This window comes from Cololabis saira, chromosome 6 (assembly GCF_033807715.1).
Source record: "Cololabis saira isolate AMF1-May2022 chromosome 6, fColSai1.1, whole genome shotgun sequence".
In the NCBI taxonomy this organism is placed as follows: Eukaryota; Metazoa; Chordata; class Actinopteri; order Beloniformes; family Belonidae; genus Cololabis; species Cololabis saira.
In genome coordinates this window covers 2,614,730-2,637,347 of record NC_084592.1, presented here as the reverse complement: position 1 = coordinate 2,637,347, position 22,618 = coordinate 2,614,730, and the positions used below count along the sequence as shown (strand labels likewise).

The following is a 22,618-nucleotide window of genomic DNA, read 5'->3' as shown; positions in this document are numbered from 1 at the left end:
ACTTTTAGGAGTAGTTTTGAATCACTATACTTTTTACTTTTACTTGAGTAGATTTGTGAGGAAGAAACTGTTCCTCTTACTCCGCTACATTAGGCTACGTTGAGCTCGTTACTTTTCTTTTATCCCTTTTATCCACGTACGCGTCAATCTCATGACATCACTGAGTGATTCTTTGGGAAAAATGTTAGTTTTTGCATGTTTTGTCACATTTACACAGACTCAAACACACACAGAGTTTCTATGAGTTCATGTTTGTTCTAGTTCTGCCTGGTTAAAAAAGAAAAGTACAAAGGCTTGAAATTCTGTGCTACTTGTGCTTAATTTATTTTTTTATTCTGCTATTATTTTATTTGTTTTATTATTTATAAAAGTACTTGAATTTACTTTAAGATTATTTTAATTTAAGCTATTTTTTATTTGTTATTCATTTTAATTTATTTTATTGATTTAATTTGCCTGAAGATGATTATTTTGTACTTTTATCTGTTTGAATGGGTGTGTTAAAAAAATAAATCAGACGTTACTCAATAGTTACTCAGTACTTGAGTAGTTTTTTCACCAAGTACTTTTTTACTTTTACTCAAGTCATTATTTGGATGACTACTTTTTACTTCTACTTGAGTCATATTATTCTGAAGTAACAGTACTTTTACTTGAGTACAATGTTTGGCTCCTCTACCAGCTCTGCTCATACATGAATGATCTACCAGAGCTTTCCAGACCTGGGACAACCGGATCTGCTGTAAAGCCTGATTTATGGTTCCGCGTTTTAAACGACGGCGTAGCATAGCGTCGCTGCGTAACCCTACGCCGTAGGCTCTGCGTCGGTGTAACGCGGAAGCATAAATCAGCGTTGAGAAGTTCCTCACCTCTTTGGCGATGAGGTTGAGCGCCTGGTCCTCGGCGGCGGAGCGCTCCTTCTTGGTGGACCTCTTCCGTCCCGCTCCGGCGGAGCTCATGGTGCTGCTGGGGCTCGCTGGTCCGTACAGGGGCAGGTTTAGACCCCAGAGAGACGACTCTTGCCGGGGCAGTCAGTCCGCGTTCAGCAGCGTGGGTTATTGTCACACATCCGTCTCCAGGCTCTTCCTGTCTCGCTGCAGCGGCGTGAACAAAGTGACGGAGCACACGCGGAAATGAGCGCTCCGCGGGGCCGCGCTCCGCGCCGCGGGGGCGCGCTCCGGTCTGGAACCAGCAGTGTTCACTGGGGGACTATTAACATTATTAACACAAACACGACTCGGAATGACGCGGAAACTGTCCCACTAGAACCGTGCCAGGAACGGACTCGAACCCGCAACTTTTTTTCACTTTTTTTTTTAATTGAGCATTTTAGAGATTTTGTATGATTCATGGGATTTATGACTTTGCTCTCATAACATTATGACTTTATTCTTGTAATATTACGGCTTTGTTCTCGACATTTTGATTTTTCTCAACATTTCAACTTTTTTCTCAACATTTCGACTTTTTTCTCAAAGTGCATAATGGGAAAAAAATCTTCCTCCAGTTCTAACTAATATTGAAACATGCAGCACGTGTTGTCTTCATTCTAAGGCTGATACAAGACTTCATTTTTTTGCGGCTCCAGACATGTTTGTTTTTTGTGTTTTTGGTCCAATATGGCTCTAAAACATTTTGGGTTGCCGACCCCTGGAATAGACGCTATATAAATAAAATTGAATTGAATTGAACAATACAGAATCCTCGATAACATTTCGACTTTATTCTCGTAATATTACGACCTTGTTCTCGTAATATTACAACTTTGTTCTCATAACATTATGACTTTATTCTCGTAATTTTACAACTTTATTCTCATATTATTATGACTTTATCAAGGTAATTTCCAATTTTTTTTGTCTTAGTTTGGCCCTAATACTCCGTTGTAATTTAGAACATACAGACATTCAGCCAAATATTTATACACAAAAAAATTGTGCAATACACAAAAACTTGTGCAATAGCTTAATCAAGCAAGACAGAAAAAATAATAATAATATGACAATGTGTGTTCGCTCTTTTGGTTTGACATAAGTTTAATGGAGTCTATATATTCATTAAAATCTCCAAGGAAAGCATTGAAATTTGGGAGTGACTTTGAGAATTTTGCTTTGAGTATATGAAATTTACCAATTGCAATCATAAGATTTACTATGCAACTTAATCATTTATTGTCAGATTCAAACTGAGTGATAACATCTTTAGCCATAATTGTTATAGAAAAGTTAGTTTTACTATGTATAAAACTCTCAAAATCAGTCCAAAACGCAGATGAGAGTGAGCAGTGATAAAACAAATGTATGGGAGTTTCAGGCTCAATCTTACAAAAGGTGCAATCAACATCAACATCGAAACATTTGGATATTAACTTGTTACAAAGATAGATATGTGGAATAAATAAACAGAAAAAGAATGAATTTATTAGAAAGTTGAAAGTATAACAGAAAGTGGGCTGGTTGAAATAATGTAGTGGTGCATTTGTTGTCTGCCTTTAATGATGTTGGATTTGTGGGAATCCTTACTGATACACGCTGGTTTGCACAAAACCACAGAAAAATAGGTTAGATCCAGTCTTGATACTTCACTTTATCACTGACATGTGTTGTATATTTTGATGTGTTTTGGTCAACTGTTGATGCGTATTTGTTCCAAGAGAAACCAGCCCAGAAACGTTTTTGTCAACGTTGTATTTAACCTTCGGAATAATGTGAAAACACTACTTTAAAAATGGCCATATTTCACGTTCCCATTTCAAATATGGAGCTATGTATCCCTTTTAATACTGGGAACATGTGAATTTTAGCTTTGTGTTTGCTCCTGAATGCAGCAGCGACCGGGACCAGGACCAGGTAGAAAAGTGCGTACATGTTCGGGGGTTGGAGCAGAATAAACCGGGTCGTCTGCCAAGGGAGGGCACTCTCTCACACCCCACAGCTATTTTAAGAAGCCCAGTGAGCTTTAAACACAGCCCAGAATGTTCTTAAAGAGACACTGCAGCTGCCGCTCAACTTCTCTGTAGCTCCCACGGCCTGCATTTAATCAAATATCACAAGGTCACTTATGTTATTAAGTTTATACTGATATAATTTAATCATTTTTAAATTTCACAGTATCTCTGTTGTATGATCTGAAACCTTAATGTGATATAATGTAACAAAGAAGCACGTAAAGTTCAGGTGACGACACTGGTTTGTTGTATTGTCTGTCTTTGTTTTGCTGTCCCACAGAAATAAACTGTGTTTTATTTCATTCACGTGAGGTCTCAGCAATCCTAAATGTTGTCATGATACACATATATAAAATAAGGACTTAAAGTGTTATTGAAGAGATACACAATAAAATATATGAAGCCTATAAAACAAGGCTGTAGATGTTCTCAAAAGTTCAATATCTCTGAATTGAACTGAGTGATACCTATTTATCTATGATAGTAAATTCAGTTAAGGACCACAGCTCCTGCCAGAGGGAAGAGTCTGGAACAGTTTGTGTCCGGGGTGGGAGGGTCTGCTGCAATCTGTCCTGCACCTTCAGGTCCTGGGGCTGAGGCTGCAGGTCCTGGAGAGATGGGAGGTTGCAGCCAATCACCTTCTCTGCAGAGATGATACGCTGCAGCTGCAGCTGCTCCTGTCAAAGGAAAATGCTCGTCCCTGGGTGGGCTCGAACCACCAACCTTTCGGTTAACAGCCGAACGCGCTAACCGATTGCGCCACAGAGACAATGTTTGTAAAGTATGTAAATAGATGTCAATTTCTTTGTTATAAAGGAAACAAATTGGTTGTTTTTATTAAGTGATCTGTTTTATTTGCTATTGTATATTTATAATTCGGCTAAACAAAAACAAAAAAATTTAAACAAAAGTACATTTTTACGATTACTCAATCAATCGATGGAATATTCGATAGAATAATCAATACCCAAAGAATTCAATAGCTGCAGCCGTAGTGGACATCATTCAAACTTTCAACGACTCAGTGCTTTGGTCTGTAACATATCAAAGCCTCATTAGGCTGGGAGGAAGACATGTGTACTGTAACTTTTATGACATTATTGATGCTAACAAATGAACATGCTCAATTAGGAGACCTAATACTCTTCCATACTTTATGGTAAAGACATCCAGCCAGCTCCAGGATCCAGGATCCAGGACCGGAGGAAACCTAATGGAGCTTTACACTCAGCGTGATTCCACTCGCCTCCATTCCTTTGTTTTTAGACATCCAGATGAGAAGTAGGTGGGATTGGAGCGAAGCTAGTGTGACGTATTTGATTGTGTATCTAAGCAGAGAAGACAACAGTGTAGAACCTGGAGGAGATGATAGATGTGCTGCTGGGTCTGTGGTTTGTGTTCCATATCAAGTTAAAAATGAGAGTGAAACAAGCTTCAAGCCTGGTCCTGGAACAACTGCTCCAGGACCGCCCTGGTACCATCGCTGGATAAACCTGCACCCCTGATACCAGGGCTCCATCTCCGGGTTGCAGCCAGCCAGCTCCAGCCAGCTCCAGCTCCAGCCTGGTTCAAACCTCCAGGTTCCAGGCTCCAGCCAGTTCTCCCCTCCAGCCACTTCCAACCAGTCTGCAGGCTCCAGGTTCCAGGCTCCAGCCAGCTCCAACCTGGCTCAAGCCTTCAGGCTCCAGCCTTGCTCCAGGATCCAGCCAGCTCCAGCCAGCTCCAGGCTCCAGGCTCCAGGTTCCAGGCTCCAGCCAGCTCCAGCAAGCTCCAGGCTCCAGCCTTCAGGCTCCAGCCAGCTCCAGACAGCTCCAGCCAGCTCCACCCTGGCTTTAGCTCCAGCCAGCTCCAGCCAGCTCCACCCTGGCTTTAGCTCCAGCCTTGCCACACTTGTCCATTAGAGGGCTCTGTGATGCCGTTACAGCTTGGGAAAGGTTTTATTCCATAATTACATCTAATGAACGGTAACATAGAAATAAATGGCAATGTGGATTCATTCCATCTTTGAATGTAATAAATGTGGATTTCTTGGGCTTTTTTATTGGCACTCTGGATGCCCAGAAAGGTGTTTGGCTGGCGGTTTACACTCATCCACCTCACAGGTACCCCTTTTACACCAAGCTGGTTCCAGGGCTGGTGCTGGTGCTGGTGCTAGAGCCGGTTCGCGGTTGGTTCTAAGTAAGAACCGTTTGCTTTTACACAGCTGGTGCTGCCCAGGAGCTGGCCAGAGAGCCACGTCATCACGTTACGGTATACGTCACCACCACTCCCCCTCCTTTTCATCCCCACCCTGATCAGGAAGCTGAGAGCCAAAAGCTGTTTTAATTTCAGCTGTAGCGCTGTTAATATGGCTCTTTATTAAGTTTTAATATTTTTTCAGGTAAAGTAACCTTTAAGATCCCCAACCTGGGCTCAGTTTATCCAAATAACGCCTGTTAAGAAAATTTGATCTGAAAATTTCGGAATTTCTGGCTGACTGCCGGCTCCGGAGCTGATTTATGCTTCCGCGTTAAATCGACGCAGAGCCTACGGCGTAGGTTACATGGCGACAGGCGCCGTACGCCGTAGGCGTAGGCTCTGCGTCGATCGTCACACCATAAGAGGAAGCCGACAGTTAAAAGCTGGTTTAATTCCTGCTGTAGCGCTGTTAATATGGCCATTTATTAAGTTTTAATATTTTGCCCCGGGGCACAGCAGCTCCTCTCCTCTCCTCAGGAGCTCCTCTCCTCCTACGTAACCTACGGCGTAGGTTACGTAACATACGCCATAGGCCAGGGGTAGGCAATTCCGGTCCTTGAGGGCCGGTGTCCTGCATGTTTTAGATGTTTCCCTGCTTTAACACACCTGATTCTAATTAATCATCGTCATCAGCTTGTCATCCAGGGCTGCACAATTCTGTTAATGACACAGGTACTTTTATCACGGTGTGCTGAAGCAGGGTAACATCTAAGACATGCAGGACACCGGCCCTCGAGGACCGGAATTGCCTACCCCTGCCGTAGGCTCTGCGTTGGTGTAACGCGGGAACCAGAACCGCGGGCTGGGAGGCGTCCCCGCGGGCCGGGAATTTTTATTAAATAAATGGATCGAGCGTTGGAGACGGCGATTAAGTTAGCAGACTCTTTTATTATGACATCCATTTATTTAATAAAAATTCCTGGCCCGCGGGGAAGGGCTGGGAGCGGGCTCGGACGCGAGGCTGCGCCCGCGTCCAAGCGTCCCAGGGCTGGAACGCTCCCCCGCGGGCTCGGACGCGAGGCTGCGCTCCATCGGCGGGCACGGAGCCCGCCGACGTTACTGTTGATGGATTGTACCGTAGACCACTGCTGCTTCTGTTTTACATCCATTATTAAATAAATGGATGTAATAATAAAAGAGTCTGCTAACTTAACCGCCGTCTTCAACGCTCCGTTGTTTAAAAACGGCGCTCTTCCATGTTTATTCTGCTTTGGTTGTTCAGTAACACCGTCCCCAGCCCCGCCCCCAGCCCCCGACGTGGGGTTCTAGACCTGGCCCAGCTCGAAACTGGTGCTACAGTAGCACCAGTTTTGAGAGCCAGGAGCCGGTGCTTAGGCTGTGTAAAACCAAAGAACTGGTGCTGAGTCTGGCTCTAGCCCAGAACCAGCCCTGGAACCAGCTTGGTGGAAAAGGGCTAAGGGTGCTCTAGTCTAGTCTCCACTGGCTGCTCACACACTCTGGATGCCCACCAGGGGGCTCTGTGGAACTGTTACAGCACTGACGAGCATTTTAGTTCATATTTACATCTAATAAAAGGTAATGTGTACTTTTGAGGGCTTAATTTCACACCCTGGATGCCAAGAAGGGTGTGTGGTTGGCGGCATGCAGACAGCCAGCACACAGAGACCCTGGGTCTGTGCTCCAATCATCCAGCAGCAGTATCTGCTGGCTGCTCACACACTCTGGCGCCCAGGAAGGGGCTTCTTTGGTGGCATACACGACTACGTTTACATGCAGGCAAAACTGGGGTTACGGTCAATATTCCGGTTACTGAAACATTCAGAATATTCCGTTTCCATGTGTGAGTAAACAGGGTTATCTCTGTATACATTGTGATTAATCACTTGGAATATCTGGATCAAAACAGCGACGCGTGGAGAACCTCATGACGCAATTCCTGTCATTTCCTCTTCTTCTTCCTGTATCCAAATCCAACAATAACAGCAGCACGATGGATAATCAGACCCGCTGGTACCGTTTTGTTTCTCGGTTCTCCTTTATCAGCGTCTTCCAGCGGAGCTTGATCTGGTCTGGCGTTCCTACAAATGCTGCTTTGCGCAACTTTTCGCTCACCTTTTTGTAAATCTGGCTATCCCGGTACTTTCTACCGTCTACAAATGACAAAATGTTCATATCCTTCATTACATTTATGAAGTGATTAGTCTCCTCCTCATTCCAAAAGTGTGGCGTGGTCTTGCGTTTCTCCATGTTTATAAGAACTTCCTGGATTCAAGAACAGAGCATGGGCAAAAAACAAATTCATGTTCCGTTTGATGGGGATATTCCGTTTGGCGTTTACATGACCAAATATTCGAGTTAGAAAAGCAGTAACCCAGGGGTCATTTTCGGGTTTTTAAAAACCGGAATATGAGCAAATTCTGGTTATTCAAAGGGGTTATTTGTGTTTACATGCAAAACCGGGTTATTGCTAATATTCCGGATAGAAAAGGGTTATTGATGCATGTAAACGTAGTCACTCATCCAGCGTACGGTGCCTCAGACATCCAGCTGCTCACACACCCTGGATTCCAACCAGGGGGCTCCGGGGCCCTGTAACAGCGCTGGGAAGCATTTTATTTCACATTTACATCTAATAAAAGGTCATGTGGATTGCAAGTACACTTGTATCCAAAGATGAAGCTTGTAGCTCCTAACCCTAACCCTATCTTTTAAAGTGAGCCATGCCTTTAGCACCGAACTTTCCCCAACTTCCCAAACTGAAGGATGTCCCTGAACCAAGAGGAGTGAGAAGAACTTCTGCCTCAATAAACTTCTAGCCAATAAAGAGACAGAGGTCACAAAGTCAGCTTTATTTTTAAGAAGCTGCAATGTAGAAGGTAAAACTCCAGACAAAGCCATACATGTTTAAATCTAATTGAACCTTTGTACAAACAGAAATAGATTTGAATATCTGTGTCCAAAAATGTAATAGTGAATGGACATGGGTAGCTGGAGCTTGATGAAATCTTATAAAGATAAAGATGTGCTTTATTGAAAGCGGCAGCTCAACATAAGACCTAGATATATAGTAATATCTACAAATGTCTATACATATTTACATCCTATGTATGTAAATATGTATAGAACATGGTAATTGTGCAGCAGGAATGATACATAATAAGAAATGTGCAAATGTTGCCATGTGCAAGGAAAAGTCAGTTGTGTGCTATAACCAATAATACCGTATTTTTTGCAACCATTAGGCACATATAAACGTCTTTTTTTTTTTTTTTTCATTTGCCGCGCGCCCAATTGTATTATTGTAAGGCGGACGTATTTGAGGCCACCATGAGAAGTTAAGGGGGGAAGGGGGGCGCGTGAATTGCCCGTGATTGCCCGGCGGCGGCTCCGTGGCAACACCTGGGGCGGATGGGGAGACTCGGACTCGCTACCGAGAAGGAGACGCGGCTCCCTCTGTCCCCCTCTCCTCCGCGCGCTCGTCACGTGTCACCCGTTAATATTCTCCCAGTCACAACCTTCGTAGTCTACATGTTTCTTCTTTTCTGTTCTTTTATTTATTTACTTACTTTTTTCATTTGTCTCTGTGTATGCCTGGAAACTTACACTTCAAAGGTGCCGCAGGATAGGCCGTCTTCAATAATGTTTCCAAAGCGGCCCCCGGCTCACGCATTATATTTGTCTTTCATAGGACCTCTTTTATTCAATCTCTTCCTTCCTCATATCTCATTCGAGACAAATGCCATTACCCGACGACAGGGGCGGCACACCTCCGTACACTCTTCTTCCAACCTCAGACCGTGTTCATGACATAACTGCAGAAACCAAGCACATATCTAAAGCAGGGTACACATACCCTTTCAAGCTGGGATCGTATAGTGGTGAGAACTCTGCGTTGTGGCAGCAGCAACCCCAGCTCGAATCCGGGTCACAGCACCCTTGTGACAGCGAGAGTGTTTCTCAAATTTTTGGAAAAAGAAAGAAAAGGTGCCACGGCCACAACAAAATCCACTATGGTGTTTGGATCAGATTTTCACACCATTCACACATCAATTGATTGGGGCGGGGGGGATGGGTGCTACGGCCCGGACACTTAGCCAAGGACCATGGACTCTGCCAGTGGTAAGGACCTGCCAAGGGGCGCATAAGAGAGACGATAATTCATTTAAAATAATTCATTTAAAATGATTCCTTTTCCCACTTTCAGGCCTTGGTAGAAGAATACACAAGTCATGGAGCTGTCAACACGCATCCTCCTTCGATAGCTCAGTTGTTACAGCGGAGGACTGTAGAACCAGTACAACAGGTATCCTTAGGTCGCTGGTTCAACTCCGGCTCGAAGGACTCCCTTTATTTTTCATCCGCCCAGAGCGGGACTCTATTTCATCATTGTGCTATGGCTATGGCCACTGCCATCTACTGTGGATGGGACATCTGAGTCGTTACACCACGTGTGTTTACACATGTTACCATGAAAGAGGGCTAGTGGCGCAATGGATAATGCGTCTCAGTACGGATCAGAAGATTCTAGGTTCAACTCCTGGCTAGCTCAAAAGATCCTAATCTTTAATGTTCTCCCAGTCAAAACCTTCGTAGTGTATGCCTTTCTGCTTCTCTGTCCCTTTATTTATTTCCTTCTTTTTTCATTTGTCTCTGTGTATGCCTGGAAATTCACACTTCAAAGGTTCCGCAGGATAGGCCGTCTTCCATAATATTTCCAAAGCGGCTCCCGGCTCACGCATTATGTTTTCTCTTTCATATGACCTCTTTTATTCATTCTCTTCCTTCCTCATATCTCATTCGAGACAAATGCCATTACCCGACGACAGGGGCGGCACACCTCCGTACACTCTTCTTCCAACCTCACACCGTGTTCATGACTTAACTGCAGAAACTACATATCTAAAGCTGGGTACACATACCCTCTCAAGCTGTGATCGTATAGTGGTGAGTACTCTGCGTTGTGGCCGCAGCAACCCCGGTTCGAATCCGGGTCACAGCACCCTTGTGACAGCGAGAGTGATTCTCAAGTTTTTGGAAAAAGAGAGAAAAGGTGCCACGGGCACAACAAAATCCACTATGGTGTTTGGATCAGATTTTCACACCATTCACACTTCAATTGATTGGGGTGGGGGGGATGGGTGCTACGGCCCTGACACTTAGCCAAGGACCATGGACTCTGCCAGTGGTAAGGACCTGCCAAGGGGCGCATAAGGGAGACGATAATTCATTTAAAATGATTCCTTTTCCCACTTTCAGGCCTTGGTAGAAGAATACACAAGTCATGGAGCTGTCAACACGCGTCCTCCTTCGATAGCTCAGTTGGTAGAGCGGAGGACTGTAGAACCAGTACAATAGGTATCCTTAGGTCGCTGGTCCAACTCCGACTCGAAGGACTGCCTTTACTTTTCATCCGCCCAGAGCGGGACTCTATTTCATCATTGTGCTATGGCTATTGCCACTGCCATCTCCTGTGGATGGGACATCTGAGTCGTTACACCACGTGTGTTTACACATGTTACCATGAAAGAGGGCTAGTGGCGTAATGGATAACGCGTCTGAGTACAGATCAGAAGATTCTACGTTGAACTCCTGGCTAGCTCAAAATATCCTAATCTTTAATATTCTCCCAGTCAAAACCTTCGTAGTGTACACCTTTCTTCTTCTCTGTCCCTTTATTTATTTACTTACTTTTTTCATTTGGCTCTGTTTATGCCTGGAAATTTACACTTCAAAGGTGCCGCAGGATAGGCCGTCTTCCAAAATATTTCCAAAGCGGCCCCCGGCTCACGCATTATGTTTGTCTTTCATATGACCTCTTTTATTCATTCTCTTCCTTCCTCATATCTCATTCGAGACAAATGCCATTACCCGACGACAGGGGCGGCACACCTCCGTACACTCTTCTTCCAACCTCAGACCGTGTTCATGACATAACTGCAGAAACCAAGCACATATCTAAAGCAGGGTACACATACCCTTTCAAGCTGTGATCGTATAGTGGTGAGTACTCTGCGTTGTGGCCGCAGCAACCCCAGCTCGAATCCGGGTCACAGCACCCTTGTGACAGCGAGAGTGTTTCTCAAATTTTTGGAAAAAGAAAGAAAAGGTGCCACGGCCACAACAAAATCCACTATGGTGTTTGGATCAGATTTTCACACCATTCACACATCAATTGATTGGGGTGGGGGGGGTGGGTGCTACGGCCCGGACACTTAGCCAAGGACCATGGACTCTGCCAGTGGTAAGGACCTGCCAAGGGGCGCATAAGAGAGACGATAATTCATTTAAAATAATTCATTTAAAATGATTCCTTTTCCCACTTTCAGGCCTTGGTAGAAGAATACACAAGTCATGGAGCTGTCAACACGCATCCTCCTTCGATAGCTCAGTTGGTAGAGCGGAGGACTGTAGAACCAGTACAATAGGTATCCTTAGGTCGCTGGTTCAACTCCGGCTCGAAGGACTGCCTTTACTTTTTATCCGCCCAGAGCGGGACTCTATTTCATCATTGTGCTATGGCTATGGCCACTCCCATCTACTGTGGATGGGACGTCTGAGTCGTTACAACACGTGTGTTTCCACATGTTACCATGAAAGAGGGCTAGTGGCACAATGTATAACGCGTCTGAGTACATATCAGAAGATTCTAGGTTCAACTCCTGGCTAGCTCAAAATATCCTAATCTTTAATATTTTCCCAGTCAAAAACGTCGTAGTGTACACCTTTCTTTTTCTCTGTCCCTTTATTTATTTACTTACTTTATTAATTTGTCTCTGTGTATGCCTGGAAATTTACACTTCAAAGGTGCCGCAGGATAGGCCGTCTTCCATAATATTTCCAAAGCGGCCCCCGGCTGACGCATTATGTTTGTCTTTCATAGGACCTCTTTTATTCATTCTCTTCCTTCCTCATATCTCATTCGAGACAAATGCCATTACCCAACGACATGAGCGGCACACCTCCGTACACTCTTCTTCCAACCTCACCCCGTGTTCATGACATAACTGCAGAAACCAAGTACATATCTAAAGCAGGGTACACATACCCTTTCATGCTGTGATCATATAGTGGTGAGTACTCTGCGTTGTGGCCGCAGCAACCCCGGTTCGAATCCGGGTCACAGCACCCTTGTGACAGCGAGAGTGTTTCTCAAATTTTTGGAAAAAGAAAGAAAAGGTGTCACGGCCACAACAAAATCCACAATGGTGTTTGGATCAGATTTTCACACCATTCACACTTCAATTGATTGGGGTGGGGGGGACAGATGCTACGGCCCGGACACTTAGCCAAGGACCATGGACTCTGTCAGTGGTAAGGACCTGCCAAGGGGCGCATAAGGGAGACGATAATTCATTTAAAATGATTCCTTTTCCCACTTTCAGGCCTTGGTAGAAGAATACACAAGTCATGGAGCTGTAAACACGCATCCTCCTTCGATAGCTCAGTTGGTAGAGCGGAGGACTGTAGAACCAGTACAATAGGTATCCTTAGCTCGCTGATCCAATTCCGACTCGAAGGACTCCCTTTACTTTTCATCCGCCCAGAGCGGGACTCTATTTCATCATTGTGCTATGGCTATTGCCACTGCCATCTACTGTGGATGGGACATCTGAGTCGTTACACCACGTGTGTTTCCACATGTTACCATGAAAGAGGGCTAGTGGCGTAATGGATAATGCGTCTGAGTACAGATCAGAAGATTCTACATTCAACTCCTGGCTAGCTCAAAAGATCCTAATCTTTAATATTCTCCCAATCAAAACCTTCGTAGTGTACACCTTTCTTCTTCTCTGTCCCTTTATTTATTTACTTACTTTTTTCATTTGGCTCTGTGTATGCCTGGAAATTTACACTTCAAAGGTGCCGCAGGATAGGCCGTCTTCCATAATATTTCCAAAGCGGCCCCTGGCTCACGCATTATGTTTGTCTTTCATAGGACCTCTTTTATTCATTCTCTTCCTTCCTCATATCTCATTCGAGACAAATGCCATTACCCGACAACAGGGGCGGCACACCTCCGCACACTCTTCTTCCAACCTCACACCGTGTTCATGACATAACTGCAGAAACCAAGCACATATCTAAAGCAGGGTACATATACCCTTTCAAGCTGTGATCGTATAGTGGTGAGTACTCTGCGTTGTGGCCGCAGCAACCCTGGTTCGAATCCGGGTCACAGCACCATTGTGACAGCCAGAGTGCTTCTCAAATTTTTGGAAAAAGAAAGAAAAGGTGCCACGGCCACAACAAAATCCACTATGGTGTTTGGATCAGATTTTCACCACACCATTCACACTTCAATTGATTGGGGTGGGGGGGACGGATCCTACGGCCCGGACACTTAGCCAAGGACCATGGACTCTGCCAGTGGTAAGGACCTGCCAAGGGGCGCATAAGGGAAACAATAATTCATTTAAAATGATTCCTTTTCCCACTTTCAGGCCTTGGTAGAAGAATACACAAGTCATGGAGCTGTCAACGCGCATCCTCCTTCGATAGCTCAGTTGGTAGAGCGGAGGACTGTAGAACCAGTACAACAGGTATCCTTAGGTTGCTGTTTCAACTCCGGCTCGAAGGACTCCCTTTACTTTTCATCCGCCCAGAGCGGGACTCTATTTCATCATTTTGCTATGGCTATGGCCACTGCCATCTACTGTGGATGGGACGTCTGAGTCGTTACAACACGTGTGTTTCCACATGTTACCATGAAAGAGGGCTTGTGGCACAATGGATAAAGCGTCTGAGTACGTATCAGAAGATTCTAGGTTTAACTCCTGGCTAGCTCAAAAGATCCTAATCTTTAATACTTTCCCAGTCAAAACCTTTGTAGTGTACACCTTTCTTCTTCTCTGTCCCTTTATTTATTTACTTACTTTTTTCATTTGGCTCTGTGTATGCCTGGAAATACACACTTCAAAGGTGCCGCAGGATAGGCCGTCTTCCATAATGTTTCCAAAGCGGCCCCCGGCTCACGCATTATGTTTGTCTTTCATATGACCTCTTTTATTAATTCTCTTCCTTCCTCATATCTCATTCGAGGCAAATGCATTTACCCAACGACAGGGGCGGCACACCTCCGTACACTCTTCTTCCAACCTCACACCGTGTTCATGACATAACTGCAGAAACCAAGCACATATCTAAAGCAGGGTACACATACCCTTTCAAGCTGTGAACGTATAGTGGTGAGTACTCTGCGTTGTGGCCGCAGCAACCCCAGCTCGAATCCGGGTCACAGCACCCTTGTGACAGCGAGAGTGATTCTCAAGTTTTTTGGAAAAAGAGAGAAAAGTTGCCACGGGCACAACAAAATCCACTATAGTGTTTGGATCAGATTTTGACCCCCTTCACACTTCAATTGATTGGGGTGGGGGGATGGGTGCTATGGCCCGGACACTTAGCCAAGGACCAAGGACCTGCCAAGGGGCGCATAAGGGAGACGATAATTCATTTAAAATGATTCCTTTTCCCACTTTCAGGCCTTGGTAGAAGAATACACAAGTCATGGAGCTGTCAACACGCATCCTCCTTCGATAGCTCAGTTGGTAGAGCGGAGGACTGTAGAACCAGTACAACAGGTATCCTTAGGTCGCTGGTTCAACTCCGGCTCGAAGGACTGCCTTTACTTTTCATCCGCCCAGAGCGGGACTCTATTTCATCATTTTGCTATGGCTATGGCCACTGCCATCTACTGTGGATGGGACATCTGAGTCGTTACACCACGTGTGTTTCCACATGTTACCATAAAAGAGGGCTAGTGGCGCAATGGATAATGCATCTGAGTACGGATCAGAAGAGTCTAGGTTCAACTCCTGGCTAGCTGAAAAGATCCTAATCTTCAATATTCTCCCTGTCACAACGTTCGTAGTGTACATGGTTCTTCTTCTCTGTTCTTTTATTTACTAACTTTTTTCATTTGTCTCTGTGTATGCCTGGGAATTTACACTTCAAATGTGCCGCAGGATAGGCCGTCTTCCATAATGTTTCCAAAGCTGCCCCCGGCTCGCGCATTATGTTTGTCTTTCATAGGACCTCTTTAATTCCTTCCCTTCCTTCCTCATATCTCATACGAGACAAATGCCATTACCTGACGACAGGGGCGTCCCACCTCCGTACACTCTTCTTCCAACTTCACACCGTGTTCATGACATACCTGCAGAAACCACATATCTAAAGCTGGGTACACATACCCTTTCAAGCTGTGATCGTATAGTGGTGAGTACTCTGCGTTGTGGCCGCAGCAACCCTGGTTCGAATCCGGGTCACAGCACCCTTGTGAAAGCCAGAGTGCTTCTGAAATTTTTGGAAAAAGAAAGAAAAGATGCCACGGCCACAACAAAATCCACTATGGCGTTTGGAAAGTTGCGAACCTATAAAAGAATAGCATGAAAAGGAGTATGGGTTTTGATGGGAGATTGGAAAGTGGAGAAAAGAGGCTGCTGTAAAGCTGCAGCAGGGCCAAAGGTCATGGGGTGTGTGTGTGTGTGTGTAAACGGCTGCAGTGTGTGTGTCTAAGTAAGCTCCATGTTGCCTGTTTGGCTGCACGTTCACGAGAAGCTGCATGGAGGAGGCTTGGTGAATCCTCAGAGTGAGGTGTCCTCACATTTTGGAGACTAGATGTCCGTGAGTGTTAACTTTTCTATGGGGAAGTTTTTGTTATAATGATACAAATAACTAGCTTCTTTAGATGGTGTGGTCTGTGTCTGACGAGGGAGACTTTTTGTCAAGTGAGAAGCTCCCCTCATGAAGTCTTTTCTATCATTCTAAGTCCTGAATGGAAGCATAGTGATGTAGAATTGTCAAATGGGGTTAATTCACCGTTCGAATGGTTTCAGATTACTTTTGTAATAATGTATTTGACCCGGATCATATGGAAATGTGATTCTTGCCATTGTGAGCCGTGCATGATTGAGTTGACTGTGACATGAGCGTGAAACATATCAATAATTTCTCTTTATTTTGTCTGTCGGAAATCCCGTCATCCCGTTGAGCAGCCCTTTTAGACAAGGGAAACTCTGAGTGCACACCAGATGTGATCAGTGTGGAGTGGGTTTTGTGACAATTAGTTATTGTCTCTGTCTGATCGGAGCAGGAGTCTGGTTCGCATTGCCGGCAGTAAGTCAGACTTGTTCCCGGTGCATGTTGGACTCCGGCAGGGCTGCCTTTTGTCACCGGTCCTGTTCATAATTTTTATGGACAGGATTTCTAGGTGCAGCCAGGGGCCAGAGGGGTTCCGATTTGGGAACCTCAGGATTTCATCTCTGCTTTTCGCAGATGATGTTGTCCTGTTGGCTTCATCGGACCGGGACCTTCAGCATGTGCTGGGGCGGTTTGCGGCCGAATGCGACACGGCAGGGATGAGAATCAGCACCTCCAAAACCGAGGCCATGGTTCTCCATCGGAAAAGGGTGGCGTGCCTTCTCCGGGTGGGTGGAGAAGTCCTTCCTCAGGTGGAGGAGTTCAAGTATCTCGGGATCTTGTTCACGAGTGAGGGAACGATGGAGCGGGAGATTGACAGACGGATCGGTGCAGCGTCCGCAGTTATGCGGTCGATGTACCGGACCGTCGTGGTGAAGAGGGAGCTGAGTCGAAAGGCGAAGCTCTCGATTTACCGGTCAATCTACGCACCTACCCTCACCTATGGTCACGAACTTTGGGTAGTGACCGAAAGGACAAGATCGCGGATACAAGCGGCCGAGATGAGTTTCCTCCGCAGGGTGGCTGGACGCTCCCTTAGAGATAGGGTGAGGAGTTCGGTCACCCGGGAGGAGCTTGGAGTCGAGGCGCTGCTCCTTCACATTGAGAGGAGTCAGCTGAGGTGGCTTGGGCATCTGTACCGGATCCTCCTGGACGCCTCCCTAGGGAGGTGTTCCAGGCATGTCCCACCGGGAGGAGACCCTGGGGCAGACCCAGGACACGCTGGAGAGACTATGTCTCTCGGCTGGCCTGGGAACGCCTCAGATTCCCCTCGGAGGAGCTGGAGGAAGTGTCTGGGGTGAAGGAAGTCTGGGCATCTTTGCTGAGGCTGCTGCCCCCGCGACCCGGGAACGGATAAGCGGCGGACGATGGATGGATGGATGGGAGTTATTGTTTATATATATAAGTTCACTAGAACTAGTGTTTTACGTTGCAGGAGAGTTGCTGCACGGACAGCTTTGTCTGTGAGGCATCCAAGCATGAACGGCCAGGACCGTTATGTGATTATGAATAATAACTTATGTTATTAACTCGTGTGTTGTTGCTTTCATAAAACCATAACCCTCTTGGGTTGAAATAAGAAAATTTTGCAATAGGAAACTTCTGTAGTCCTTGACTATGGTAAAAGACAGAATTTAACAGGTTTTGCTCCCATCTAATCTAAGGTGATGGCGGGGGGATCTGGGGGACATAGAGATACTGCTGACTTGCCAGGAGGCAAAGGTCAAGAAGGAGAGGATGACAACGAGACCTCTATCCATGTTGACATCCAACTCAAATTCTAGTTTACAAACAAACCAGTACTTCCAGAAAACCTGTTCACCCTGGTGGCTAAATTGAGCCATGGGAAGTCCCGTGTCTCAACAGGAGGGAATGGAAGGAGTATAGTACACAAAGTATTAAGTATTCAAATACCTACTTTAAAAATTTTGTAGGAGCAGGCCTAGTGGAACGAACTAATGGGACTGTTAAGCTAAGGCTCAGGAGAACCGTGGCAAGAGAAAGCCGGGGAGATACACACTTGATGTGGATGAGTAAATTGTTGGCTGAAAAGATGTTCAAAGTTCTTGTAAGCTGCCGCTTTCTCCTCTCTCTCCTAAGCAGGAATTGCTGAAACCAGGTGACCAGATCCTGATTCGGGTGGTGAAAGGTCATCACCCCGTTGGGACAGCCCCTTTGTGGCCAAGATCGCGACAACGACAGCAGTAAAGGTGGCTGAACGATCTACGTGGGCTCACCAGTCACAGTGCAAGCTAGTAGAAAACTTTCCAGACCCTGAGTAGGCCGGAAGTCGGACGGTATCAAAACCTTTGTCCGCTGAAGAACTCACCTGACGCCTACTCACCAGCCACGGGCCTGAAGAAGATGACTAGCCCAAACTGACTAGCTACAAGAGACTGGAGTGGAGCCCCGAGAGATGGAAGAAACCTTTCCACTAATAAGTCATGCTGACATGTTGGGAATTGTTCCTCAAACTCTTTACTTACATTGTTGTTGTAATTATGATTACACTGCTGTACATTCATCCCTGATGAAACTGGTGCTGAAGGTAATGTTACCAAAGCTATAGCCGAATTACGTCAGTTGGCCAAAGTCGTGTCAGAAGACAGACGCTCAGCAGGCACCACTTTTGGGTCCTGGCTGACCTCTTCTGAAGTCTACTCTAACTGATGACAAGGATGTTTATGATGACAATGAATTGTAGACTGTTTCATTTTGTTTACTGTGAAATGTTTTAAGCTTATACGTGTCTTGACCATGAGTGATCGCTCACTAGGAGGGTCGGAGAGGAATTTTGCCCCATATAGCCGGGTTTTTCGCCTCTCCCTTGACATATAAATACTCGTTAACAAGCTTACATTAAGTGTGTTATAGGCCATTTCTTAAATGTTTGATGTTTGATATTCTAAGCCTAATGGAGGGATCTTAGTTGAAGTTTCAAAAGGACAACAGGGGGGAATTGTGAGGTTAATCAACCTTTAAACTTGTTTTGTCCTTATGAAACTGTCACATGCTCTGTCAACAGAAGTCACAGCAGCCACTTCCTGATCTACTCAGGGTTTTGGACTGTCTGTTGAAATCTGTCTACTGTAATGTGATTGACTCAATCACACGTTATCACTTCCACCCATTGTCTACTGTCTACTGTTCACTGTTCACTGTCCTTATATGGTAATTTCCTGTCAAGTTTCTTAATAAAAGCATCATGCAGAGGGGAAGCATTTGGGAAGCATTTTGCTGTCAGGGGCTCTGCCCCTGTTGCGTTGCTCTCCCCCTTCTGCAGAAGTGTGTTAAAAGACCATTCCAAGTAGTCTCTGTGTCTTTCCTCGTTATGAACTTATCTAATGTTGATTTAGACCTAACAGTCGTTGTCACGGAGTGGGGCAGCCGTGACACCGATCCTCCTGCGCCATGCCCGAGCGTACATCAAGATGCCACCACAAGGGAGGAGATCCGCCAGGTCCACCAAGGATTCCACGCCATGGCTGGGATCCCCCGGGTGATTGCTGTTGAGGAGCAGCGCTGTGTGTCTCCACACACCCGCAAATACAACGTTGATGAAGGCAAGATTCTGCTTAATAGGGAAAAAGGTCAAGAGCTAAATAAACTTCAGAATATTTTTTTGAGGTGAAGGATACTGTTTTACTAGTCACGAGGATACAATGTGGTCCTATATGCTGATTGTGAAGTTAATTTGTCCTTTCGTCCATCTTTCACATTTAATAAAAACATTACATTTCCTCATTATTCTCTTACCAAGACTACTTCTTATTTAGTTGTAGTCTTGTTTTCATCATGAAAAAGGGTAATTAAAGTATATTTATCATCTTAGTTTTTCATTATAACACACATAACGCACAGGCAGCAGGGACTTAGGGCCTGATTTACTAAGATCCTAAATAAAGAGTACTAAATTGCGTGTGCACTGAAAAAGTTTGCACATGCTGTTGTTGTGTGTTTTGCGGGTGATCAAATAAGATTGCGTGCGCAATTGATAACAGGCGCAAACCGCAGTATTTAAATGAGGTGTTGCGTGTCTTACGGTTTGCGCCATGGAGAGTCTGGATGGAAAGCAGGATAGTTGCAAGCGCAAAATGAAATTTGACGAGTTGGAGTTATAGAGATATTAGTGGAAGAGGCAAATTGTTGTGCCGTATTCAGCACCCCTGCCGTGAAAAGCACCCCCTCGTATATTCAATGATAAGTAGACCAAGAAAAAAAACAGCACACTGACACTTCAATATATTTATATATACACACTCACACAAACACATACTTAGGAGTTTATATTATATATATTTACAAATATTATGGAAGACAACACAGTAAGCAGGCTATTAATTAATGACATCAATAACCATTTACCCGATTTTTGTTATCTGTGACTGTGATTGTGGGAAAGTATGACCATTGTGGAATCCATGAGCGCATTTAAACATGAATCATTAACACAAAACTGGACGCTAAACAGAACGTGACACGGAATGAGAATATAATTTTTGTCAGACGAGGGGGTGCTTTTCACGGCAGGGGTGCTGAATACGGCACAACACCGGGGTATGACAACTGCAGAACAAGTATAGGCGCACAATAAGAAACACTTTTTTCTCCATGAAAACACGTGATTTATTTATTATCACAAATAAAAAAATGAATGTGCCTCCTGTGGCAACCTTTTGCTGAATAATACTCGATTTAACATTCAAATAAAATATTTCTCCTTTTGCATGTGGAGAATCCTCACCACAAGTTGAGCCATCCCCACCCCAGTCCTCAAATCAGCCCTTAACTCATTCAACAGCTCCAAGATGGAATCGCTAGATAGTCGATATGTTTCAACTATCTGGTTTTCATTCATTCCAAACAAATTTACACGAGTCCGAAAGACTCTCTCTCTGCGTATTCTTTGATTTTGGCGATGTCGCCTCCTTTCCACAATAACAGCAGCCATCGGTGCGTAATGCTGGGCAGATTAGCACCTTCCTTTCGAACGTATTAAATACAGACGCAATCACAATCCCCGCAATTACTTTCAGGCTTGGTAAATCTCATTGCGGGTCGTAAATGGACCTATTTGCATTTTCCCCTCCCAGTATTTAGCGCTTTCTGGCGGGTACGCCCCATATTGATTATTCATCAGGGCAAAAGTACTAAATGAACAGCGTGTGCTATTTTGCTCATTTGAGAGGCGCAGTCCTCTTTGCACGCTGTTAGTAGATCAGGAGGGGAAGATGCAAATTGGTCCATTTACCACGCGCAATGAGATTTACCAAGCCTGAAAGTAATTGCGCGTATTGTGATTGCGTCTGTATTTAATACGTTCGAAAGGAAGGTGCTAATCTGCTGCTGCCGTTATTGTGGCAAGGAGGCGACATCCAAAATCAAAGAATACGCAGAGAGAGAGTCTTTATTCTGCTGCATGCTATTTTAAAAATGGTTGCACAAGTTTTATTAAAGGCCACTTTTTCTTTAGTTCTTCGCCTTATATCTTGCCACCTTCTTTTAATGTGCCCCCCTCCACTCGCCCACAAGCAGGCCAAGCCTTTGTGCCAAACTTTGTATTTTATTGATTACTTATCTTATTGAACGTGAAATCATCCTTCGTAAATTACATTTAATTAAAACCCGTGCTTATTAATCACAAAACACAGGTTAAACATCATGACCAAATCCGCTCCGACCCGCTGTGTCTGTGATCAGCGCAGACAGACTGCAGCTTCGCCTGAATTATGCTTCTGCGTTAAATCGACGGCGTAGGGTCGCGGTGCGGTGTGCGTCGCTGCGTAGCCTACGCCGTCGGTTCTGCGTTGGTGTGACGCGGAACCATAAATCAGCCAATCAGGGAGCAAGGGGTTGGGGAGCTGGGTTGATGTTGATCCGCGGACAAAACTCATTAAGGAGCATCAAACTCACTCTTATCTACGCGGAAATAAAGCTAAAATATAAAGAAGGCTTCCCAAAGTGTGATCTATGGTGAAATAGGAAAATTAAGATGTGCAACTCTTCTAAAGGTGAGACATGCATTTAATTGACTTCATGGCGCCAGCCTTGGCGTTTATTATTACGCAAATGTGGAATGATTGGGTCTGTCTCATTTCGTCAAATTAAATTTGGAGATTCACCCTTCACATTTTTATGTGTATGCGTTGTATGAGAGAGAGATGGAGAGGGCGAGGGAGGGAGGGAGAGACGTGGCCTGTACGTCGTTGTTTTTTGTTTTTTTGCAGTTTGGGTGCACAATACACTTGTGTGTGTGTGTATTAAAAAGAGATTTTGCAGTATGTTGTGTAATTGAAACTGGATGGCTGTGATCGTTGATGGCAAACTCATATTAAGCATTTACATCGCTGGTTATTATGTGCCCCCCAATTAGATCTGTTCTGCCGCCGACTCTGTTTCCATCCAGACTCTCCATGGCGCAAAGTTTGCGCTGCAAACCGTAAGACGCGCAACACCTCATTTAAATACTGCTGTTTGCACCTGTTATCAATTGCGCATGCAATCTTAGTTGATCACCCGCAAAACACACAACAACAGCACGTGCAAACTTTTTCAGTGCACACGCAATTTAGTACTCTTTATTTAGGATCTTAGTAAATCGGGCCCTTAGTGCGTTAGGTAGCAGTGCTGCGTGTGAAAATGCACTGATAGTGATCGGTGATCGATTTGCCTGGCATTGATTGATTTGGTTTCAGAACCCCGGTGGTGGACAGCTCCTCCAAAGAGCAATCTTAAGAGCGGTCCTAAGAACTGTGTTAAGAAGTCATCTGGGAA

At 44.9% G+C, this 22,618-nt stretch overlaps 1 protein-coding gene and 9 non-coding genes across 12 annotated transcripts in view; 8 read left to right on the top strand and 2 right to left on the bottom strand.

The window, feature by feature from the left end:
* lrrfip1a (leucine rich repeat (in FLII) interacting protein 1a) overlaps positions 1-1,188 on the bottom strand; it is a 77,349-nt gene extending 76,161 nt beyond the window's left edge. Inside the window, exon 1 of one of the 3 annotated variants that reach the window (XR_009782776.1) lies at positions 870-1,188. Coding sequence is in view for 1 of the 3 variants with exons in the window: in XM_061723036.1 (XP_061579020.1) it covers positions 870-959 (90 nt within the window). In the remaining 2 variants the exon portion in view is untranslated. The remainder of the gene's footprint in view (positions 1-869) is intronic. The other 2 variants (XR_009782777.1, XM_061723036.1) reach the window with 2 other exon arrangements.
* Positions 1,189-3,642: 2,454 nt separating this feature from the next.
* trnan-guu (transfer RNA asparagine (anticodon GUU)) lies at positions 3,643-3,716 on the bottom strand. The gene has a single exon. It is a non-coding gene; the product is annotated as a tRNA-Asn (tRNA).
* A 5,682-nt stretch (positions 3,717-9,398) lies between these two features.
* On the top strand, positions 9,399-9,487 carry trnay-gua (transfer RNA tyrosine (anticodon GUA)). The gene is given in 2 exon segments: positions 9,399-9,435; positions 9,452-9,487. It is a non-coding gene; the product is annotated as a tRNA-Tyr (tRNA).
* A 586-nt stretch (positions 9,488-10,073) lies between these two features.
* trnah-gug (transfer RNA histidin (anticodon GUG)) lies at positions 10,074-10,145 on the top strand. Its single transcript has one exon. It is a non-coding gene; the product is annotated as a tRNA-His (tRNA).
* A 305-nt stretch (positions 10,146-10,450) lies between these two features.
* Positions 10,451-10,539, top strand: trnay-gua (transfer RNA tyrosine (anticodon GUA)). Its single transcript is given in 2 exon segments — positions 10,451-10,487; positions 10,504-10,539. It is a non-coding gene; the product is annotated as a tRNA-Tyr (tRNA).
* A 981-nt stretch (positions 10,540-11,520) lies between these two features.
* On the top strand, positions 11,521-11,609 carry trnay-gua (transfer RNA tyrosine (anticodon GUA)). The gene is given in 2 exon segments: positions 11,521-11,557; positions 11,574-11,609. It is a non-coding gene; the product is annotated as a tRNA-Tyr (tRNA).
* A 1,646-nt stretch (positions 11,610-13,255) lies between these two features.
* Positions 13,256-13,327, top strand: trnah-gug (transfer RNA histidin (anticodon GUG)). The gene has a single exon. It is a non-coding gene; the product is annotated as a tRNA-His (tRNA).
* A 308-nt stretch (positions 13,328-13,635) lies between these two features.
* Positions 13,636-13,724, top strand: trnay-gua (transfer RNA tyrosine (anticodon GUA)). Its single transcript is given in 2 exon segments — positions 13,636-13,672; positions 13,689-13,724. It is a non-coding gene; the product is annotated as a tRNA-Tyr (tRNA).
* A 949-nt stretch (positions 13,725-14,673) lies between these two features.
* trnay-gua (transfer RNA tyrosine (anticodon GUA)) lies at positions 14,674-14,762 on the top strand. The gene is given in 2 exon segments: positions 14,674-14,710; positions 14,727-14,762. It is a non-coding gene; the product is annotated as a tRNA-Tyr (tRNA).
* Positions 14,763-15,344: 582 nt separating this feature from the next.
* trnah-gug (transfer RNA histidin (anticodon GUG)) lies at positions 15,345-15,416 on the top strand. The gene has a single exon. It is a non-coding gene; the product is annotated as a tRNA-His (tRNA).
* The last annotated feature ends 7,202 nt before the right edge of the window (positions 15,417-22,618 follow it).